Source organism: Vipera ursinii (assembly GCF_947247035.1).
Source record: "Vipera ursinii genome assembly, chromosome: 1".
NCBI lineage: Eukaryota > Metazoa > Chordata > Lepidosauria > Squamata > Viperidae > Vipera > Vipera ursinii.
In genome coordinates, this window is record NC_139512.1 from 263,508,812 (window position 1) to 263,528,088 (window position 19,277).

Sequence of the window (19,277 nt, forward strand, 5' to 3'; positions counted from 1 at the left end):
GGCCCAAATGTATATTTCAGTATAAAATTAACTTACATTAAATATAGTCAATGAAATTAGTGCCAATGCACTTAATGGTTTTTCATTTCCAATAAGTTGGGGACAGGTTTGAAGAGTGTTCTGGGACCCAAAGGCTTTCAGAGACAGCTCTTGGACTATATGTACCCCACATATTTGTTGACAAATCCACATAGTTCAGACTTTGCAATCTGGCATCCACAAAGTAGGCTGATGTTACAGGTAATAACTGCCTTGTTTAGCAACCATTAAGAGTTATGACAATAATGAAAAAGTAACTTTACGACCAATCCATGCATTTACAACTTTCATAGATCTATGCAGCATAGGAAAGCTGAAATAAGATCGTAATCACAGTTTCACTTAGTGATCTCTTCACCTAACAACCAAGTTAAATGGTCGCTAAATGAGGACTATATTGTCCCAGTTGTGGTCACTAAAAATGGACTATACAAATCCCAGAATTCTTAGCCACCCATGAAAAACTGAGTGAGATGAATATCCAGTGCACTTGAAGCATTCTGAGCATTCATTGATAGGTCTAAATTGCTACATGTGAATACCTGATCATGATTGCATATTACATCTTACATTGTCTTATGTTTATTAAACAAACATTGATGGGGTAATTATTTTCTTTTTTTAAAAAAATGAAACTCATTAGTGTTAAAAGATGATAGATAACTCCTCAGGATTACCTTTGATGTACAGAAAAAAGAAGAGACATGGCTTCTTGCAATTCTTCACTTTCCTGACATTTTATTTTATTGGGAAGTATCGCCCAATAAAGAAATCTATATCAAATCATTCACATTATGTTCAATAAATATATTCCTGGAGATAGCTGGTTACTGAACTAGAATAAACAAATAGATGCCTGCTTAATGTTAATAGTGCCTATTACACCACCACATCATATCCATCCTATGACAGAAAAGTACAGTTGAGGATGTTCTGAACCAATGAAGAAATACTTTTATTATTTTTTTAAATAAATGTCTTTATTAAGAAAATTGGTGCTGGCTCTATCACGAGCGACCTGAAGAAAATAATAATCCAGTGGACCATACCAAAGGCACAGTGGTGTTTATAACAAGAACTGCAGATTCAGTCCCTTACAACAAAATCAGTGAGAACACAAAGCTTTCTGTCCTATTAATTTTGCTGCAGTAGTTCTCCTTTACTTAAGAGAAGCAGAAGGCTAACTCTGTAGCACGATACTCTTCAATGGTGAAACACATCTAAGTCTCAAGTGAATTCAACGTCCTTTGATTCTGCTGCATCTGAATATATTATAGTGTTGCAGTCTCTTTATAAATTCAGAACTTCAGCCATTTTTTGATTTTATAATCCATTCGGCATTTGGGTTCAGCTGATATAAGTCCTTCATGAAAGTGTCATCATCTAGGCATCGTTCACCTGTCATAGAAACATATTATACAAACACTTAAAATACCAAATAAGAATTTCAATGAATGATTTTCTTAAGAGGAAATTTCACTGAGCAGGGTGGATCTTATTTCTGTCAAAGTCACAAATCAGGCAAGACACCAACTTGGACTGTAACTTCAATCTCTCACGCTATATAAGTGAAACATTTTAATGCAATTATTCCACTTTTAAGGGATGCTTAACTCTGGTTGATACTCCTGCCTGATTCTGAAATGGAAGCATTTAAGTCACTTTGCCGTACACGGAGAATTGCCATGACTACACCAGCCCCTAGCCACTTTTTCAAAACAATTGTGGCATGTGCAATATTCCTCAATAAGTAGACTGGGAATCTCCCCTTCGCACTCTATGCATGCTTTCTCCAGATGGTATAATGATCCCTGTTTACCCCATTGTCCAGGAGCTAAAACTATTTGCTCAGGGAAGCAGAATCCTAATCCATAAACATTTCTTCCCTGCTGAATAATACAGGAACCGAAAATAAAATTCTACAAAAGTCCTTTTTTTTTTACATACTGCAATGTTCATACAGGGTCCTTGCTGGGGATAGAGCCTTACAGATACATAAAATCAACCTGTTCTGTCCTCTCCCACTGAGGAGCCTCATAGAGGCTCAAAAGTCCAACAGAAGCCAAACATAAGCTGAACAAATGAAAATCGGACTTCTAACAGTTAACTCTCTCCAAAGTTTATATCAGACAGCAATGTTGTAATTACCGGGCCATGTTCCCAGGTTCTTGGCAGATGGCCAGCAGCTTCAGAGCCTAGATACAGACACGCAGTCACGCTACAAAACTCAAACGCCAACAAATTGTCCACCATGCCTGTCCTGCGCAGCCACACCCCTTTTATACTCTGTAGGGTGTGGCCCTACGTCTCCTGGCCACACCTCTTGGGACGTTGCAACAATTGCTGCTGTTGTTGACGACGTATTCTACGTCTCTCCCTTGCATCCAAAAGGGGCTCTTCCTCGGTGCTGCCGGCCTCTGCCTGCTGTTCTGCCTCCCCCTCTGTTTGGCTAGGGTCCATAGGCACATCAGCCACAGACTCACCAAGGAAGTCGGCCCCTCCGGCACGCCGCTCATGCCAGCTTCCTCCTCCTCCAACTCATCCTCCGAGTCAGTATGCCATGATAAAGCACCCTCCAGGGTCGGGGTCACAACACAACCCTTGGCCTTACCCACCTCTGAACAAAGTCATGTGACAAACCACAACAGCTTGTCGTAGTTTAGATTCCCACAGGCTCATCTTTCTGGAACCAGCTAATATCATGGGCAAGATTAAAGTTGTGCAATCATATACCTACAGTACTGTCATTTAAGTGCTTATGTGTCCATCAAGAAAAAGGTTTTAGCATGGCTCTTGATAGGTTTAATTTCCATGGAGAGTTGACAGGAAAGCACATGATTTCCTGAATATTAGGGAAGGGGATCTTAACAGTAGAAACAATTGGTTAATGAAATTAATTGCCCAGAACAAGAATGGATGACCATTCCCCAAATATATTGAAGTAGAAGTTAAATAGCAGCATGTCAGGAATGCTTTATTTTGAATTCTTGCACTGAGCAGGGTGTCACTTCTGCCTCAATGATTCTAAATAATCTGGTAAGGAAGGACAAATAAACCACCCGATTTGACCTTTGTAACTAAGCAAAGTTAACAGCCTTACCAATATTTCCTCCTACTTCATGTAAAAACAGCTCTTCTTTCTTCAAACCTTGTACATTTCCACTGGCAAAATAAAAGTTAAGAAAATGATCAGTCATTATCCCAAATAATTTCCAACTGAAAACTACTAGTGTACACCAGAAAATGGCCTGCTGGCTCAGAGTTTGCAACTGCACTAAAATTATTTTTTTCCCATCTGTTAACTTACTGCAATAACACATCACACTTGAATGATTATGGGAAAAGAAGCTGTTTGCTACCTTGAATTACAAGAGAGGAAAATCAGCTGAAAAAAAATCCATATATTTACAAAGAAGTAATCATCTGCCTTTTTTTGGAAAAGAAAATACCCAGGATATTTTATTGCTACTTTTTGACTGGATATCATTATTTGACACAAATGCAATTAATTTATATTCATGTTTATTTACATACTTCCAGCATTATAGTGTATGTTCTGAAATTGTTTTGAGAAATTGAAAGGGCAAGTCATCTTTTATACTTAATGACTGCCTCATTTAATGGCCTTTGAAGGTCTGAAATGGTATAGGGTTTCCTGCCTTAGCAGGGGGTTGGACTAGATGACCTCCAAGGTCCCTTCCAACTTATTATTATTATTAATTATTATTATTATTATTATTATTATTATTATTATTATTATTATTATTATTATTATTATTATCTGAAGTATTCCTGCATTCGCATGATTCCCAATTTGTGGATATCTACAACTGTCGCGTGATTGTCATTTGCACATTTACAGCCAACTTTCAACAAGCAGAATCAATAGAGTTGACAGCAGTAAAATTGCAAGTTATAGTCACAGATGTCTCACTTAAACACCCCAAGGGGTTCATTTAATGACCATGGCCAAAGTGAGGTTGTAAGTCGGTCGTGGGCATATGATGTCTCACTTAATGACCATGAGACTTAGCAACAGAATTGCCAGTCCCAGTTGTGATCACTAAGTAAGAACCACCTGTACCTCAGGGCTACCTATACACATGCCAGATTTTATGCTAAAGCAAGCTTGGCTGCCTTGTTTCAGAAATGAAGCAGGTCGTCCACTTCCATTTTACAAAACCAGCAATGGAACTGCATAGTTAAATCCTGGAGAGCAGATTATTATTTATACTCTTGGGAATCTTGTAATATTTCAGGTTATGCAGCAATTTAAAGATCTAAGAGACACTAGAAATGAACGCTGTATATTCACGAGAGCAACCTGACACCCTGTGATGAAGTAACTCTTCCATAAAATAAGGAGTGTAGATCAAAAGATCCCACTGCATGTAAAGAGGTCCTTCTCATGTTTCCCAGGAGAAAAGCGGAGCATTATTGGGGATTCCACAGTCCCCCTTTAAAAGTGTGGGTATCAACAGACCAGGGCAAGAAGGAAAGTCTCCTGTTTCTATAGTGGAACATCTGGATTCAAATGCCTGCATGAACTCATCACAAGTGAAAATTAATTCAAAATCTGTTTTGCATTGGCAGAATTATTCTTAAGGGGTTAAAAAAAATCTCAGCATCCTCTTTTCATTAATGCTATGCAGAAAAAACAGCTCAGCAACATTGGTGCAATTCTTCAGCCAGGTAACATTTTAAATATAGATGAGGTCCTACAGTGCTTGGTGATTCCTTCCACATGCCGTGCCAACAGCCTCCTTAGATGAACTACTGACCATACAACTGTTGGTTTTTTAAAAAAGTTTCTTTTTATTGATTTTTTTTTTGCCTTACTTGCAAGGTCAGTCATTGATCCTCTGAAGAAAATTCATTACCTCAGTCCATCCCCTCCTGTGGCAGAATTCAAAATTAACATTTCATAAAATGGTGGGCTTAGTAGACGGAGAGAGAAAGGCAGACAGGCTTGTACCTTTTCTGGCTGAGGAACCTGGCAATGATATCACCAGCTTTTAGCTCTCCCGTTAGCTGAATTGCCATGGAAACTTTGGAAAGATGAGGTGCTTGAACCCGTATTACTCCCTCTGGAATATCGGCCTGCAATACAATAATAAAATTGGAACACAGCACCTTGCAGCTGGCTTTCAGAAGGTTTTCCAAATCTGTGCAGAGTGAATGAGCATACTGCAGATTGAATGCTCAAATCTGGCATTTTGTCCTATGAAAAGCAGAAGCTATCTGTTTCCTCATCTATAGTGCAATTTACCAAAATTCAAATATTTTTAAATTCTCTTTTTCAGAGCAATGGAACATACTTATTCACAAATAGGATGATGGATTTCTAACCACCAATTTAGAAGCTACATATTAAGAACCTGCATTTGAGCTAACACATTTATATATTAATAAGTCCTGTTCTGTAATGAAGGGGGGGCGGGAATCCTTCATTTCAGTATATTACACTCTTAAAAAGCACTTGTGGATCAAGTTTTAATTTTCTAACCAAATGCCATTTCCCCTTCTGATAGAGTATAATAATTCCAAAATATCAAACAATGTGTGATTTCAAATTTCATATTCAGAAAGAGGTTATCTTATATCCAAGTAAAAAAGAAACCCACTGTTTAAATTTCAACATGTGCCACACAGCATTTTATACAAATGTAAGATACAGGGCATAACTATAAAGAATCACTGCGCACTACTTTCATCCTGGTTCCACATGTCAGAATGTGAAAGCAAGCACTGGAACAGGTGTAATCTAGATATTTTAATGGTTTAAAGATATAGGTAGTCTTTTTGAGTTACAGCACTAATTGGGACTGGAATATCCTACTCAGAAATTCCACTAAGCGATATAATTGTACAACACCGTGTCACGTGACACATTGCTAGGCAACAGCAAAGCCAGCGGTCCCTACTGCTGTCATTAACTGAATCCCACTGGTTGTTAGGCAAGGACCCATCCCAATCCTAGTCATTCCCTCCCAGCCTCAGGCCTTGTAAGATAAGGGACTGCTTACACTTCACAGCTGCCCCACCTGCCTATGTCTCCCCATCTCTGCCCTTTGATCACCTTGCACTATACCAGGGGTAGGCAACCTCGGCTCTTTGATGACTCATGGACTTCAACTCCCAGAATTCCTGAGTCAGCTATGCTATGCTGACTCAGGAATTCTGGGAATTGAAGTCCATGAGTCATCAAAGAGCCGAGGTTGCCTACCTCTGCACTATACTGTCTCTGCCCTGCTGGCCCTTCTGCCTTACGCTCAGCTCACTCTATCACCCACCCAGCTCTTGCCGCCCTGCACTTGCTCACCCTGACATCCTGCCAGCCCTGCTGCCCCCAGGTCAACGTAGCCATCTTTTCCCCACAGCTGAGGTGTGCCAGGCCTGGTCCCCTTTTTCTTCTATTTGGAAGTGGCACGAGCAGCCTTGGAAAGAAAACCTGGCACAAACAGCAGCTGCCTTGCATAGGGCCAGGCCAGGTGTTCCTCACTGGCATCAGAAGAAATAAGGCAAAGAGCAGCTAGGTGTAGCAGGGCGTGCATAGCACAGGGTAGTGGGATGGCTGGGGCTTGGCAGTATGATGCCGTGACGGCTGGCCACAGGATGGGGCTTGAGGCAGCATTTTTCAGCAGTGGTAGCTCTGGGACTGAAGTAGAGCAAAGGCCCCAGCCTCTATTACAGCCCTGTTGCCGCCACCACTAAGTACTACTCTGCAAAGCGGCCAAAAGGGCAGAAATGAGGGAGGGGGGAGATAGGCAGGTAGGAAGCGTTGAGGTATTCCCAAGATTGTTAAGTGCAGGCAAGTTGCCAAGTGCCAGAATTGTGATCATATGATCACAGAGGCATTAGCAGCAGCCATAACTATGGAGACTGGGTGTAAGTACCATTTGTTAAGCACTACCATAACTTTGAACCCTTGCTGAATGAATGGTTGTAACTTGAGAACTACCTATATAGGAAAACAGAAATGTTATTACAACATAGCAGAAATGCAGAGGACAGAAGTCAAAACATGGAGTTTCAAATTGTCTTTGAATTAAGAGAGAGGAACGCAATAACAGAATCATACGTTTCAAACAACAGAGAAACATGCAAATTTACATTATGTCCCAGTATGTATCTTTCTCTCACCTGGGTGGGCCAACTTTGAGTTGTCAAGACCCCTGCCTAATATGTTTTAGGAAAGTGAGAGCCAAACAAAGGGAAGATGATGTAAAGGGGGTAGGACCAGAACATGCAGACATGGACAGTTGGGATTGCTGCTACGTTTTCTCTTAAATTGGGAGAATGTTTGAAACAATTAAGCAAACTTTTAATAATAATTGAAGACCACAGCTGGGGGCCATAAAATTTAATTTAATTTTTAATTTATTAATATTTCTATACCGCCCTTCTCCCGAAGGACTCAGGGCGGTGTACAGGGCAAGAATAAAACACAGAGTTACAAAAATTAAAAGGTAATTAAATACATGCCCATAAAAACAGTTGGTACATTAATAAAAACCCCAATAAAATGATAGTAAAAAACCCCACCAATCCCCCCTCAGGCCAGGCCGGCTTGTTCAAACAGGTATGTTTTCAGATCGCGGCGAAAGGAGCGAAGATCGGGCGCCGTCCGGAGCTCAACCGGTAACTGGTTCCATAGCTCCGGGGCGCCCACAGAGAAAGATCTCCCCCTGGGGGCCACCAATCTATATTCTCTGACCGGTGGCACCCTGAGGAGTCCCTCTCTGTGGGAACGCACAGGGCGAAGGGAAGTTGACGCCGGCAGCAGGTGTTCCCTAAGGTACTCCGGACCCCTGCCATGTAGGGCTTTAAACACCATTAAATGGCTATGTAACTGGGACTATCAGACTATCCACTCCTGTTCTGGGTCCACAGAATCAAAAATGACTATTTCCATCACAGTGAAAGACTAATTTGTTTTCAATAGAAAAAAAAATGCTCAATTCTAAATGTGTCCACAAGATGGCTCCCGTCCACTAAGATTATAAATATCCAGTTAGAAAATGTGGAATAATTGAAAGGAAATCTATATTCAGAATAATAAATACATTTATATTTGGCTGGTTTTTTGTTATGCATCATGTTAATAGCATGTTGATATTTTAATAGATATCATTATCTAAAACTATCCAGATTTTTTTTTAAAAGTATATATTCTAGCAACAGTTTTGATTTTTAAAGATGACTGGACAGCTAAAGAAAATTGAAGTTTGCTTAGAACATACAGTTATGTTTGCAATGACTATATTTTAAGTATTTAATACTGATTTGGGACTGTACTAATAGTTTAATCTTTAACCCGAATAGCATGGTTGAGAAATAAAAAGACTTATTGTGTCCTGGGTAGCTGTATAATTCTTTCAGCTACAAGCAGATTATACCAACATTTCCCCAATTTCATAACTTCCAATTGTGCCAGTACTACAACTGCTCACAAGGTAAGGATTAGTTTCCCTTCTTTGTTCAGTTTAGGATGGCAATTTGAACTCTTAAAAAATGTAAGGAAGTGCACAGGTACGACTGAGAGGGTTCCAGTAAGAGCAACCGCAATCTCAGGCAATTTTCCTACAATTTACTACAGGCAACTTCTACAGGTTAAATACATGAGATACTCCAAAGAGGTACAACTTTTTTTGCTCCAGAGGTCTAGTCCAGGGGTCCTCAACTTTGCCAACTTTAAGGCTTATTTATTTATTTATTTATTTAATTTATTTAATTTAATCTCCCGAAGGACTCAGGGCAGTGAACAGGGCAATAAATACCAAAAATACAAAAATTAAAAACAGATTAAACCATAGTGCCCAAATACAATAAATAAATTACTTAAAAACAATAATTAAAACCCCAAACCCATCAGACCAGGCCGGCTTGTTCAAACAAATAGGTTTTTAGATCACGTCGGAAAGAGCGAAGGTCAGGAGCCATCCGGAGCTCAACCGGTAAATGGTTCCAAAGGTCAGGCGCACCCACAGAGAACGCCCTCCCCCTGGGGGCCATCAGTCGGCATTCTCTGACCGGTGGCACCCTGAGGAGGCACTCTCTGTGGGAGCACACTGGGCGGAGGGAAGTTGACGCCGGCCGCAGGTGCTCCCTAAGGTACTCCAGACCCATGCCATGTAGGGCTTTATAGGTCACTACCAGCACGGACTTCAACTCCCAAAATTCCTCAGCCAACAAAGCTTAGTGTTGCCAAAATGTTGAGGAGCCCTGGTCAAGTCCACCTGAGTCCAGCTGAAGTGGGAACTGGATTTTTGTTAAAAGGTGTTTGCTTACCTCATTGCCGCTCTTTTGATCGCCGATACTTTTATCTTGCTTCTCATGCTTTTCTCGGTCATAGGCCATTTTTTTCAGAAGTTTCCTCATGGCTTTGTCCTTTCGCTCCTTTTTCTGACTTTCAGCATTCTGCTTTCTTACTTGGTTCACAAGAAACGTAGGAATCTATGCAGACAGACAGCATGTTTTATTGCAACATTACTATTGCTCCCTTAAGACACTGGTAAACATCTGTTGGAAGTTTTCCAATAATAAAGCAACTAAAAATGAACAGCAGATGCATTTATGTTCAGTACCAGGGAAGTTTCCTATTTAAAATGAAATGTATTATTTCAGGCTCAAATTCCTACACACAGTGGAATGATATATATTCTATATTAAGTACAAAGAATCTGCCTTATGTAGTAACCCAAACTCCTCTAGCCAACAGCCTCGTTTCCAGATGTCATGGTGTCTTAAAACAATTGCACCTGGCCTTTCTGTACAATTCACAATTCCACAAAAAAGGTAATACAATCCTGGGTTGTATTTTTTTATTTTTTATTTTTTATTTTAATTCCATTTATATCCCGCCCTTCTCCGAAGACTCAGGGCGGCTTACAAGCTTAGCAGTAGCCTTCATTCTATGTATATGCCTGCTTATTAGGGCTTTCACACACACCCCAAGCGGCATTATTACAAAGTCAGCTTAATTGCCCCCAACAATCTGGGTCCTCATTTTACCTACCTCGGAAGGATGGAAGGCTGAGCCAACCTTGAGCCTGGTGGGATGCGAACCTGCACTAATTGCAGGCAGCTGGTGTTACTTAAGGAGGCATTAGCCCACTGCTCCACCAAGGCTGTATGAACAGAGGCACAAAATCAAGATCACATGAAGTATTAGTACCACTTTATAAAATCCTAGTAAGACCACACCTGGAATACTGCAGCCAATCATATCACAAAAAAGACGTTTAGAGTTTGGAAAAAAATCAGAGAAGAGCAACTAAGATGATCAAAGGCCTAGAGACTAATACATACGAAGAACGGCTGCAGGACTTGGGTTTGGCTAGTCTAAAGAAAAGAAGAAATAGGGGAGACATGATAGCAGTATTCCAGTATTTGAGGGGCTGCCACCAAGAAGAGGGGTCACGTTATTCACCAAAGCACCAGAGGGCAGGACAATGGCTGGAAACTGATCAAAGAGAGAAGCCACCTGGAATTAAGGAGAAACTTCCTGACAGTGAGGACAATTAACCAGTGGAACAGCTTGCCTCCAGAAATTGTGGGCGCTCCATCACTGGAGATTTTTAAGAAGAGACTAGAAGAGTCACTTGTCTGAAATGGTATAGGTTCTCCTGTTTGAGCAGTGGCTGGACTAGAAGACCTCCAAGGTCCCTTCCAGCTCTATTCTATTCTAAATCTCAAATGCAACTACTCCTATCATGATGAAACTCAATAAAAAAAGAATCTCATAAGCAAAAGGATTCAGCCACTGACTGTCTTTTTTCAAAACACTTTTCATGAGTATATTTCTAGAATGAAAAATGTGATTGTTTTCATCAAGGACCATCTATATAAAGTATGTTAAATTCAATTAATAAGGTTATAGTTTCCTGTGAAAAACAAAACAGTTTACAAAATTGGAAGAATTATGTGAAGAATGAATAATCAAATTAAAGAACCCAGTGCATAATAAATTATTTTGTAAATGTTTCCAGGGGGAAAATAGATTATGCATTAAATAAAACTGGATTATTTTATTTTCTGGATTGTTGATTAATATAGTAACAAATAAAACCAACCTGTTTCTAAATTTGGATGGATGTTCATTTGGTCTTTATATAAATCAAAAGAAAAATGGCATCTTTTCCCTTAGTCTCACATATAATTAATGCAACATTTATAGAATTTTAAAAGGAACTGCATTGTCTCCAAGACAGAAAAATTGTGGCCCACTGCTTCTGTGATGATTCTTTCAGAGTAACGGTCACTTTTTAACAAAAGTAAACTTACAGTCCAAAGAAGGTTCTGGTATTTAATCATAAAGCGCATGACATTTGCTGTCCCAGCCGCCATAACAAACTCGCTTTGTTCTGTGGGCTTGGCACCCAAGCCATGAAACATGAAGAGGTTTGGAGTTATAACCATGGCAACATTCTTTAGGTTCATCTTGTTTTTATCTCGAAGATCGATCACTCTTTGAAGAAATTCAAGCAGCACCTAAGAACAAGAGCACCATGTCAAAAGTAGCTGTATGGATAATCTTTGCATTCAAATAGCCTATTTAAAAAGGATGGCTAATTGCATCTATGGAGTGCATCATGTACACTTCTTTGGTGGTGTCACTATGTGATGCCCAACATCAAAATCAAACGTTTAACTATTTTAGTAATATGACAAACAGAGGGACAAAAGGAGCTTTTGTTCTAGAGCAGACATGTCAAACACAAGGCCCGGGGGCTGGATCCAGCCCACGAAGTGGTTTCATGTGGCCCGCGAAGCCATCCTGGAAACAGTGAGGGAACGGCCCCCACTGCCTTGGCCCTGGCCCAGAGACCCTCCTTCTGCCAGAGACCCTCAGATCTGTCCCACTCCTGCCCAGGCCCCCATAGGCACCCTTGATGCGAATGATGTAGAGCTGGCCATGCCCACCCAGTAGGCCATACGCACTCTAGCCACGCCCCCCAGTAGGCCACGCCCACCCTGGCCATACCCATCCGGCCCCCTGAGGGCAACCGCAATGCTGATGCGGCCCTCAATGAAATTGAGTTTGAAACTCCTGTTCTAGAGAATATATGGGTTAACCAATCACAGCAATTGTCACACTTATCAGATTGTCCAATTTTTTATTTATGCTGGCCTTGCAATGCCTATGTGCTTGCCAATTATTCTGCTGCACTCTGAAGCCCTTGGGTGAGTTATGCAAAAAAAAACAAACAATGGCAGCTAGAATGCAGGACCATTTTAATATAACTTCCCCCACCTCATCCCACAACTCAACATAGGAAATACATGCTGGAACTATCCTTTTAAGATTCTCTACTACAAGAGAATGGAAAGGGGAAAAAATTACCACCTTTTAAGATAATTGGTTCTGTCTTGTCCTTCCTGATTATTTCCTTTGTAGGCAAAAAAATATCAGGTTACTTTCTTTTTTGTTTACTGAATCTCCATATTCCAAACTGTACATCTTAATATTATGTCTCCAAAATCATTCTGATCCCCACTGAGCAACATGCAACAGACCTGGCTGCTCAGAAGTCATTTTTTTTAATTTAACAAGTAAACTTTTATTCTGGAATCATCAATTACCAATTCTAATACTTAAAAATAAGAGCAACAGTCTAACCTTGAGTGTATCTCTATTTCCCTCCGGGAGAAGAAGAACCAAAAGATTCAGTGCTTGAAGCTGATGTTTCTTGGTTGGAAGCTCTGCCAAGGAAATGTGCAAGTATATATCAATTTTGGAATGATTTTGCATCTTCCTCAATGACACTAAAGGTAAAGGTTCCCCTGTACATGCGTGCTAGTCGTTTCCGACTCTAGTGGCCGGTGCTCATCTCCGTTTCAAAGCCGAAGAGCCAGCGCTTGTCCGAGGTCATCTCCGTGGTCATGTGGCCAGCATGACTAGACGCCAAAGGTGCACGGAACGCTGTTACCTTCCCACGGTAGTGGTCCCTATTTTTCTACTTGCATTTTTATGTGCTTTCGAACTGCTAGGTTGGCAAAAGCTGGGACGAGTAACAGGCGCTCACTCTGTTACGCGGCACTCGGGATTCGACCCGCCAAACTGCCAACCATCTGATCGAGCAGCTCAGCGTCCTAACCCACTGAGCCACCGCGTCCCTTCAATGACCTTACTGGACACAAAATTATATTTATTTATTTATTTATTATTTAATTAAACCTTTCTGAAATGCTGTGAAAGATTCAAATTATGACAATGGATTGACAAAAAGCTCCATATTCATGTTTTTCATAACTCAAGTACCAAGCGATTTAAGAGGTCTCAAATAATGGCAACCTCTTTTAGCTATTTTGTTTCATGGGGCAATACTTCCTTGATATAAAAATGTGTGATAAAAGAGAACACCTTCCCAGATATATCTATCATTTATGCATATGAATTGGAGGGAGTTTATGATACTCAGTGAAATACAGCGGTCTTTCCTGAGCAAATTATTAGCATTAATACATACCAAATAAGTTGTGATGCAGATCCAGGAATAGCAAATTTCTGCACGACTGCTAAACTATCAGCATTGGAACCAACAGCAATGCTATTATCAGCAGTGTTCAGGATGCTTAAAATTTTCTCAGCATGTATTTTGTTTAATATTTTTATGTACTGTATAACTTAGCTTTCAGGATAGAAACTACGCAAATTTGAAAAATGTCTGTATGAAATACGCACAGTAAATGCCCTTACCAATTACAGAAAATATCTACATGTACAAACAATGAGGATAACCATGAAGTTCTGAAAACCAGTCATGCAGACAGCGGGAATCAGATATAAATCAACCTTAAAAACGCTTTTACTCATTGCTTTTTTTTCTCACACTATAGATTAAGTCTGACAGAATGGTGCAAATGTTTTAGATGAATGTAAACAAATAACTATGTCTTAATGTCAAATACTCAGTGTCTCCCTTTAATTCACTAAAGAACCTTATATAACAAATGCCAATAAGGCAATAAAAAGATAGCATCCATAGCCAAAACTAACATGAAACTCTAGAAATAAAAAGATCTGCCACACCCCTGCTTCCTCATTTGTTAATATTTCTCAACATACTACCAAAATAACTCATGATTTTCCCACAAAGTGTAGATCTCAAACAGATTCAGAAATTAGGTAGTGTATATAATTTTGTGGATCTGGAATTTGCAGAAAGCATCAATCTCGACTTACTCTGGGCTAGCCAGCTGCTAAGAGTAGAGCACCTCAGCCAATCAACATCCTCCTTCAAACTGGCCAAGACTATGCTGCCTCTAGAGCTTCCAGTCTCCTGTGAATAATAATTAACTTTAGTTCTCAAAAAAAGCAAATCAAATCTGTTCTTAATAGAAGAGAATATATGTAGCACAGGATTGAACTGTGGAATCCTTGGTGTAACAGCCCAAACTCCCACAAGTGAAGCTGAGTAAGAATGTTATTTAGATGAGCACAGACATGAAAATGAAGTAACCAGAAAAAAGAAAACAGACCATCCATACCAGGCATGTCAAACTGCCGGCCCGCAGGCCGGATGCGTCACACAGAAACCATGCCCACCCCATTGCCGGAAATGGGGGAAAAGTCACAATGTCATGCAACATCATCTGACATCGCAAGTTTGACATGCCTGATCTATACTATACATCTTCTAACAAAATGGATACCCATGTAACTTCCTGAAAAAGTGCTTAATGCTACCATACATCAAAAACATCTCAGAAATAACCAACATTCAATTACAACTGTACAGCATCACTGCAACAGACAACTAACTAAAGTTCTTTAAAACATCTTAAGTAAACCAAAAGACCTGGTAGCCTAAAAATTAAAAACAGGCATCATCTACATTCTTCAACATACAGTGTAAGGATTGTAACATCCACTTTGTAGGACAGATGGGCAGAAGACTAGCAGAGTACATACAAGAACACCAAGTAGCAATCAGAAGACACAACGAAAAGTCCTTAATTTCACAACACAACAGACTAAACAATAGCATTTTAGACCAAGCTAAATCCAAAAATGCTAGGAAATTCCTAAAAGCTTGGTATTCAGACAAATCAGCAGACACATAGAAATAAACCATACTTACACAGCATTCAAAAGAGACAATAAAAGAGCTAAGAAAAAAAACATCAGAACATCTCCTCTCCAGCAATCAACATCCAGATATGCATGGATTAACACTGAACAATCAAGCAATAAACAATAATCTACTCAAGGAAGCCAGGAAAAAACAGCACCCCCACCAACCTTGACAACCCTTCCCATAAACATAAACTAAAATCCTTTCTAGCATTGATGATGTTACCTAGTCAGGTAATGAAACATCTAGAAGCAAGTAATCAAGCTCAAAGAGCACTAAAAAAATCCAGAAATCTGTTTCTAGTTTCCCCTAACCCAACATATTCCATGCATTTATCCACATTAATTTGTGTAAATTTCTCTAATGATTTCCTATAGAGATGGTTGTAAAGAATGAATAAAAATATTAATAAATGCACTTGGAAGCCCAAAATCCTTCTGTTTATCATAGTGCCAGATAAACCTTGTAAACGACATTCTAGCAAACATTGTGAAGTGTGTTATCCCACAAAGTCCCAAGAGAGTTGCATGGCAATAAACAGTATGAGAATGCCATTATCCAAAACTGCACTGAAGGGCTTTGTCCCTAATTAGGCTGAGGGAAGCACTAAATGGGAGAAAGGGAAGAATTCTCTCCAATGGGGAAAAAAATACCCACAAATACAAGATGAACTCATTGGAATGTGGATTCCAGCTTCCTTTGAACCTCCTTCTCTGGAGGGAGGGAAAAAATGCAAACAGATTTCCAGTGTTAGTGAGTAACTGAAGTATCTGGAAAATCCTATCACATTAGTTGTGGACTGTGAACAAGGCTCAGCAATCATCAAGGGTATGTGTAGCCAAGAGAAGGGGTGGGCAAAAAAAAAAATCACTACGGAATTGCTCAAAGCCTACAGCTGCCTGATCTTAACTTTTTCTTAAAAGATTTATCATTTTCAAAAGGAACCTAAATGGCCTCCTACAGGAAGTGTAAGAACATCTTATGACTCCCCAGCAACTCATAACTACAACAACCCTCAGCAGCCCCAGCCAACATACATTTTGTCAAGAGATGCTAGGATCTGTAATTCTGTGTTATTTCCAAGAATTTATAACGTAGCAGATTTTGTATTGCAATTAGTTATAATTGCAATTGCACTTGGCAAATGCCCCTGCCTATTCTATACTAACCAGTAAGGGGCATTTATGAATAGAGATAATTCTGTGCATCTGTTTCCAGATGTAGGGAGTTTTTTGTTTTATTTTGCTGCTATTTCATGGGACAGTTAATATTCTTTGATTGAAGGACACTCCCTAATTCAGCAGAGGCTCCTTACAGTAGAACGAGGAGAAAGATCGTTTATGATGATTCCTCCTTCTGGAAGCTCCTAACTTTGCCTGTTAATCTGCTGCAGAGCGCTGAGGTCAATTTGGGATGTGGTACTGGACTTTCAGAGGAAAAGGAACAAATAATCAGAAGTCTCTTACTACTGGCTTACTGATCTCTTACATCATTCTGCTGGCTTCGAAGCCTATTCCTTCAGTGGACATTTAGAAACTAGAAGTCTGAGAGCTATAAAGATTAACTGCACACACTAGTTTTGGTGGTTGCCTAATCTATGCATCTTATAGGCTGAGCTGAGCCATGTTTATCTTGTATGCTCAGCATGTGACTTTGCATAATCTCCTAACGGTAAACCAAAAAAAAAAATCTACTTACTCTGCACATCCTGGAAAGCCTTAAGGTACTCTACAGTGAATAAGGGTTGTGGCAATTCTCGGATGAAGAATTTTAAAAGGCTGGCTGCATCATGCTGTTTGACACTGTCCCAGTTGAAAGTCCCTTCGTAAAATTTTGATTCTAGCTCTTGGCAAAGGTTCTGTGTGACACAGGAGAAAGAAACACACAAGTGCTGAGGGTAGCATTTCATATTTAAAAATACTGTAGTTTACAACCTGCATGAAAAAATAGTGCATAAAATCTAACCAACTGTGTCATTTTTCCCCCCTCTTCTACATCAGCGTACCACTATACTTCCCAGGATTTTCCAAACATTGTACTAAAAATATGTATGTTGTGTTTTTTGTGTATGCAATGCCATATGCACCAAGACTGGATTTTCATTTCAAGCATAGTGGATTTGCCTTTTCTTCTTCACAGTAATGGTGTCCATAAGAGGAAAAGGTTGTCCAAAAATCCTTCTAGTTAACAACAACAACAAAATACACACACTCTGTTTTGAAATTTAAAATCAGTTATGTGGAGATACTTCTGAATTCATTCCTTAAAATTTCAAACAATTAAAATGTGGATGGATTTTGGTACTACTCTAGAACAGGAGTGATCAACAGGCCACATTCTCTTAGGTGTATCTTCTTCAAGGCCACCCAGCAAGCAAGTTATGGGTGGGACCAGAAAAATAGCATCTCCACAGGGGAAGTTTAAATCTACAAGATACTAGGTACAGCATCAATATCAAAAGTCCACTGCACATACAACAGGGACAAGACTTTGAAGTGCCTGATTACAGATTTTGAGACAGATTTTGGAGATATAGCTGGTCCCTATCTTTTTTTCTAACTCTTCTTAAGACTTCCAGTTCCCTTTTTCAGCCCAAGCTTATTTTATGTTTGTGACATTCTGCTCCAAGCAGCAGCTGTATCTTTTAGCAGAAGTCTTGCAGGAGGCTTTTGATCTTAGTCCAAAGGGCATGTGTACAGTTTTCCATCCTGTGGGCAATTTGCACAAATGCCTGCCTGAAGCCCTAACTATCAAAACAAACAGTCCATTGGGACAAGATGGAGCAATGCTCCAACCTGATATAAAACACCTTTCTATGTTATGAATACTAGTACCTCAATTATATTATCTGTCTTCTTTATCCCAGATCAAATCCTCCTCTGACAATATTTTACAAGGGATTTGGATGTAATTCGGGTGGCCTAAGAGAAGTAACTTCTGCCTGATGTCTCCTTTTTCAATATGTTGTCTCAAAGCTACTTGCTGATCCTCCCTCAAAGCACCGCATAAAATGCACATTTCATATCTTGTTTTAGTTCAGCCATTTGCCAGGTCAACAAGAATCCATAACTCACCCCCTTAGATTGTGCGTGCATTTCTAAATTGCGTAACCTACTTGTCCAATTTGCAGTTTTTGTTTCGAGTTCACATTTTATGAATTTTAGAAAGCTAAAAAAATAAAACTGGTTTCAAAATATGACAGAGGATGATGAGTTATTAGAAAAGCAGTAATAAAACAACTGCAAAAACTTTGTGTACCCAGGGAGAAAGCAACAGTACAGAGGACAACATCTGAGTAAAATGACAGGGAATTGATTTCTTCAGCGCCACTCCTTAATTTAATTCAGAAACACCTTAAAAGTAATTTTATATATCTGTGTGCTTGTGCTTGTGTGTGTGTGTGTGTGTGTGTGTGAATGTAGGTGTACGGTCTTGATTTTCATATAATATCTATAGTTTTGAACAAGTCAGTTCTGAAAGTCACAAAATAAATTTTGACAAGCAACCATCTGTTCTATAGCTTCTACCCACTTCCACGATGTCGTTTAGAATGAATAGGTAAAAGTTAAAAGTTTACGGAAAGATCTGAGTTTGAGTCTTGCTACTGAGCATACCTTATCAAATATAAACAAAGAACAGAACACTGGTAGAGAACACAGCACTATTTTCCTAAGGTGAAGGGCCATTTTACCTTTACTCTAGCAGCAACTCCTGGTATTCGAAGCAATCCTTCTGTTTCCAGTTTTCCCTCTTCTATCTGAGAAATGAGCTGAACATAAAAATGGAAAACAGCTCAGGAACCAGACATATCATGAAACAGTAAAAAGATTGTTATTGTCATAAGAATTTCAACATATATGCCTCCCTTATTTCATGCTTCTTCTTTTTTTTTAGCAATACCACAACTACAGGATGTCTTTAGGCTAAATAGAGCCTAAAGACACATGTGCATAAAGTGACATTTATCCAGAATCAATTTGGAGAAGAGCTAATACCTCACCCACCTCACATCACGGAATATGGACTTTATTTATCGATTTCTGAAATTCATATCCTGCTTTCTGCTTTGGCCTCCTTCCCATTCCTGACTCAGGTAAAATAATTTATTGGGATGGAGTAGAAATCTGTTTGCATAGATATTAATCAATGGAAAAAAAC

The 19,277-nt window shown here is 39.5% G+C and overlaps 1 protein-coding gene across 2 annotated transcripts in view; it reads right to left on the reverse strand.

Annotated features, from left to right (window-relative positions):
* Positions 1-992: 992 nt before the first annotated feature.
* ARHGAP18 (Rho GTPase activating protein 18) overlaps positions 993-19,277 on the reverse strand; it is a 71,426-nt gene continuing 53,141 nt past the window's right edge. For both annotated transcript variants that reach the window (XM_083379940.1, XM_083379941.1), the window contains exons 8-15: positions 18,811-18,888; positions 16,818-16,977; positions 12,662-12,744; positions 11,326-11,532; positions 9,331-9,495; positions 5,015-5,139; positions 3,140-3,201; positions 993-1,437 (exon numbers count right to left, since the gene is read on the reverse strand). In XM_083379940.1, coding sequence (XP_083236066.1) covers positions 1,346-1,437; positions 3,140-3,201; positions 5,015-5,139; positions 9,331-9,495; positions 11,326-11,532; positions 12,662-12,744; positions 16,818-16,977; positions 18,811-18,888 — 972 coding nt within the window. In that variant the 3' untranslated portion in view covers positions 993-1,345. The remainder of the gene's footprint in view (positions 1,438-3,139; positions 3,202-5,014; positions 5,140-9,330; positions 9,496-11,325; positions 11,533-12,661; positions 12,745-16,817; positions 16,978-18,810; positions 18,889-19,277) is intronic.